The 5,323-nt window shown below is 38.7% G+C and overlaps 2 protein-coding genes across 2 annotated transcripts; both read left to right on the top strand.

The window, feature by feature from the left end:
• Positions 1–2,123: 2,123 nt before the first annotated feature.
• On the top strand, positions 2,124–2,753 carry LOC117273441 (uncharacterized). The gene has a single exon (XM_033652612.2). The coding sequence runs from the start codon at positions 2,124–2,126 to the stop codon at positions 2,751–2,753; it is 630 nt and encodes a 209-aa protein (XP_033508503.2).
• A 24-nt stretch (positions 2,754–2,777) lies between these two features.
• LOC117273442 (uncharacterized) lies at positions 2,778–3,275 on the top strand. Its single transcript, XM_070193682.1, has one exon. It carries the CDS (start codon positions 2,778–2,780, stop codon positions 3,273–3,275), a length of 498 nt encoding a protein of 165 aa, XP_070049783.1.
• The last annotated feature ends 2,048 nt before the right edge of the window (positions 3,276–5,323 follow it).

Below are 5,323 nucleotides of genomic sequence, written 5' to 3' on the forward strand. Positions count from 1 at the left end.
TTGATTGGGTTGAATCTTAATTGACTAGTTTGGAGCGACGAGCATCGATTTGAGGTGTTAGAGAGGCTTTGGAGCCGGTTATGGAATTTCGGAGCGAGGTAAGTCTCCTGTCTAACTTTGTGAGGGGGATATTACCCCTAGGTGTTGTATATTGATGTGTGCTACTTGTTGTGGGGTACTATGTACGCGCGAGGTGATGAGAGCCCGTACGAAACTACATTCATGTTATTGTACGGGTAGATTTAGGTTCACATCATGCTGTAGATGTACTATTTGAGTAGTCTCTCGCCTATTAAATTCCTCTATTTTACATTACTACTTGTTACTAGACTTGCTATTGTAGAGACTACACGAGTTCATGATTAGTCACCGAATAATGTTACTCCTCTTACGGCATGTTTCTGTAGTATATATGTTTCATTGAAAGGTTTTTGTCAAAGAAATTTCAACTCACGCGTTTATTTGTGAGTGGATTCAAGGACCCGTCAAAGCTTCTTACTCTTATGGGATCGGTCCATTCGCTTCGGCAGGAATTTGTATTTCACTCTTATGGGATCGGGCCGTTCGCCTCGGCAGGATTTATGTACCACACTCTCATGGGAGCGGGCCGTTCATCTCGGCAGGTTAATAGATGTATCTATGGTTCGGGCCGTTCGACCCTCGGCAATGTACAGTTTAAATATTTATGTTGGATCGGGTCGTACGCCTCGACATTTCCTATATTATATCTTCATGGATTCGTGCGTAATATTTGGCAAAAAGCCAGTGTATATGTGAGTTTTCCCGATTTGAGTTATGACGATCTATTTGATGAGATCCACTATATCTATCTTATGAGATCCACTATATCTATATATATGCTCCGGTTAAGGAGAGAATTTTTAATGGAGGGCTTGAGTTTCTCGGAATGAGGGGGATTTGTACCACGTGATTTATTACTTGTTTACCTCATTTATTTACTCTGCCTCATATTTACTTATCTCTTTACTGTACCTGATGTTATTGGACCACAAGTGAGTGTCTATGTCAACCCCTCATCACTACTCCTCCGGGTTTAGGCTAGATACTTATTGGGTACACGTTAATTACGTACTCATGCTACACTTGTTGCACATTTTTGTGCATGTACATATGTGACTAGTGGCCTTGTGAGAACAGAGGCGTGTATGCATGCAGAGACTTACGTGAGCTGCATTCTACATTATGACCCGCAGCCGGCAGAGTCTCATTCATAGTATTTACATTTCTTCTGTCCAAATTTATATCCCAGATAGATGCTGTATTTTATTTTACATTCCTAGTTGATGCTTATGCACTTGTGACACCGGGTTTTGGGGTGATTATGAGTTGTTCTGTATTGCAATTGGTAAAAATACTATCATTTACTCTGTAAATTTCATCTTCTACTATTTAATGGAAGGAAAAATATGATGTCAAAATATTAAAACAAGAAACAAATTGAGTATTTATTTGCCTGACAGCAGTGTCCGGCGCCATCACGACCTTTAATAGATTTTGGGTCGTGACAGATGTGATCTTAACTTTTATAGAAATTTTAATATAGCCTTCCCTTCGAATAGAGCTATTGAGTCTGTTGATGAAAGTCACGCTCACTATAATGCTCCACCTCACCTTCAGGGAGGAGATTAGGAATCTTTGCCTAACCTAAACCATGCTCGTGTTAGTGAATCTGAAGTGGGACATAATCCAAGAGCAATGAGTCATAGTACTCCTAGACTCCTCCATTTCAGCAGATAGCTGAGTTCTTTCATCACTTGGCTGAGACAATGTCAGAACCGAATGAAATGAATTTTGAGAAGATGAGAAAAATGGGTGGAGTTGAATTTGAAGGAACTATTGATCCCACGGTAGCTGAACAATGCCTCGAGTGCATGGAGAAGGTCTTTGAACAACTAGAGTGTACTAATGTTGCTAAATATAAGTATGCTATCTCTCTTTTACAAAAAGATGCCTGTGATTGATGGGTAAGTGTGCCCAATGCAAAAGAAAAACCTTCAGTGCTTACTTGGGATGACTTTGTGAAAACATTTCGTGTAAAATATGTCACCCCTGTCTATTGTGATGCTAAGAAAAAAGTGTGTCTAAATTTAAGACAAGGGAGTATGCCTATTGCAGAGTATCAACAAAAGTTTCTCAGGCTTTCTCGCTATGGTGGAGGTATTAATGATGATGAAAGAGACAAGTGCAGAAGATTTGAAAAAGGTTTGAATGGTTCTATCCAAAATATTGTGGCAATCTTACAACTTGAGGATTTTTCCAAGCTAGTTTCAGTTGCTCTTACTTGGGAAAGAATTGACAAGGAAGAAGCTACTAGGAGAGAAAATAAGTTTAGGAAGGGTAATTCAGATTATGGTGGTCCATCCAAGAACGGAAAGTTTGAATATTCCAAGACTGAAAGTGCACATAAGTCATCATATTATAAGCAAAATAAGCCAAATTTCTCTACTGCTAGTACTCCAAGTTATGGCCAAGGCAAAACTTATATACCTACTTGTGCACAGTGTGGGAAGAATCACTATGGTACTTGTAGAAGAGCTTTTGGTGCTTGTTTTAATTATGGAAGCCTGGATCATAAAGTGAAGGATTGTCCTAATCCTAATCCTCTTTCTTCTACACATATAGAGAGCTCAATTAAAAAGCCTATCACTACTCATTATCAAGCTAATAGAGGTGCAAGACCTAAAAATATGCAAGCAGCAGGTTTGAGTGAAGCTAATCAGGCTAGTGGGTAAAGAGCTACTGTACGAGTCTATGCTATGAGACAGAAGAATGATCAAGATGGCTCGGATGTGGTTGTTGGTAAATTTCACTTATTTGGCATAAATGTTGTTGCATTATTTGATCCTGGATCTTCACACTCTTATGTTTGCTCGTCACTTGCATTTCCTGATACTGTTAAATTTATGAGACTTGACTTTGATGTGCTTGTCATGAGTACATTAGGTTATCAGGCTGTTGTTAACAGGATTTATCGAGATTGTCCATTCATGATTCAAAATCTAGTCTTTCCTGCAGACTTGCTTGAAATGCCCTTACAAGACTATGATGTTATTGTTGGTATGGATTGGCTCCATAGGCACCATGAATCGGTTGATTGTAGGTTGAAGCAAGTGACTTTTAGAACTTCTGCATCTTCACACATAGTATTTCAAAGAGAAAGATCATTGGCATCTAATATTATTTTTGCGGTCTTGGCAAGGAAGTTGATTCGTCAAGGTTGTGATGTTTATCTTGCTCATATAGTCGATACATGATTGGGGAGTCCAAGCCTTAAGGACATACCAACCATGTGTGACTTTCCTGATGTATTTCCTGATGATCTTCCTGGGTTGCCTCTAGAAAGGGAGATTGAATTTCCTATAGAGTTTGTTCCTGGAACTACTCCTATTTCTATCGCTCCTTATAGAATGGCTCCAGCTGAATTAAAAGAGTTGAAGGCTCAATTGCAAGAACTTCTCGAGAAAGGTTTTATCCGTCCCAGTGTTTCGCCTTGGGGAGCTCCTGTTTTATTTGTGAAAAAGAAAGATGGCACTCTTAGGTTTTGCATTGATTACCGACAACTGAACAAGGTTACAATCAAGAACAGATACCGCTGCCTAGAATCGACGACTTGTTTGACCAACTGAAGGGTGCCAGCTTGTTCTCAAAATTTAACTTGAGGTCTGGATATTATCAGTTGCGAGTGAGAGAGAAAGATGTTCCTAAAACTACTTTTAGGACCAGGTATGGCCATTATTAATTTTTGGTAATTCTATTTGGTTTGACAAATGCTCCTGCTGCATTTATAGATCTAATGAACCGTGTATTCAAGACGTACCTTGATCAATTTATGGTGGTATTTATTGATGACATTTTAATCTATTCCAAAAATAGAGAAGATCATGATAAGCATCTCCGAATTGTCATGCAAATTCTGAAGGAGAGGCAACTCAACGCGAAGCTTTCCAAATGTGAATTTTGGCTAAGTGAAGTGGCTTTTTGGGGCATATTGTATCAGCTGAAGGTCTGAAGGTTGATCCTAATAAGATTCAAGCTATTGTTGATTGGAAACCCCCTAAAATTCCAACTGAGATCAAAAGTTTCTTGGGTTTAGCAGGATACTATAGGAGGTTCGTGAAGGGCTTCTCTATTATAGCTTCTCATTTGACCAAACTTTTGGGAAAAGACGCCAAGTTTGTGTGGGATGACAAGTGTCGAGAGAGCTTTGAAAATCTCAAATCCTTGTTGATACAAGCTTCAATACTTTCTTTGCTAGTTGAAAGGAAAGATTATGTGATATACGGTGATGCATCTCACCGTGGCTTGGGTTGTGTTTTGCTGCAATAAGGGAAAGTAATTGTTTATGCCTCTCGAAAGTTAAAATCGCATGAGTTGAATTATCCCACTCACGATCTTGAATTTGCTGCTATTGTTTTTGCCTTAAAAATTTAGAGGCATTACTTGTACGGGGAGAAGTGTCATATATTTACTGATCACAAGAGTTTGTAGTACTTGGGTATACAAAAAGAGTTAAACTTGAGACAACGTAGATGACTTAACTCATCAAAAATTATGATTGCATGATTGATTATCATCCTGGTAAAGCCAATGTAGTTGCAGATGCGTTGAATCGCAATTCCCTTGCAAGTTTAACTCTAAGTCCTTTGCCTTTGCTCCTTGAATTAAGAGCCATGAATGCTTGTCTTTCATTTGATTCTAATGGTTATATCATTGCTAATTTGCAAGTCAAGCCAGTCTTACTTGAGCAGATCTGATAAGCACAGAAGTTAGATGAGAAGCTTGTGAAACGTGTTGAAGAAGTCCAAAATGGAAGATAATCAAATTTTACATTGAAGGAAGATGGTACCTTATTTTATAAAAATAGGTTTGTGTGTTCCTAATGATGATGAATTGAGAAAGGAGATCTTGATTGAAGCACATAGTTCACATTATGCAATGTATCCTGGAGGTACTAAAATGTACCAGACCATCAAGGAGCACTACCGGTGGAGTGGCATCAAGAAAGACATTGCAGAATTCATTTCTAAATGCTTGGTTTGTCAACAAATAAAAGCTGAACATCAAGTCCCAGCTGGTCTACTGCAACCCCTGTCAATACCTGAGTGAAAATAGGAAAGGATAATGATGGACTTTGTTTCTGGACTTCCACACACTCAAAGGAATCATGATGCAATTTGGGTCATTGTAGATAGACTAACTAAGAGTGCTCATTTCTTGGCAATCATAATGGACTACTCACTAGAATGTTTGGCAGAATTATACATTAATGAGATTGTGAGACTGTATGGAATCCCTGTTTCTA

The sequence above is a fragment of the Nicotiana tomentosiformis genome, chromosome 2, assembly GCF_000390325.3.
Source record: "Nicotiana tomentosiformis chromosome 2, ASM39032v3, whole genome shotgun sequence".
NCBI lineage: Eukaryota > Viridiplantae > Streptophyta > Magnoliopsida > Solanales > Solanaceae > Nicotiana > Nicotiana tomentosiformis.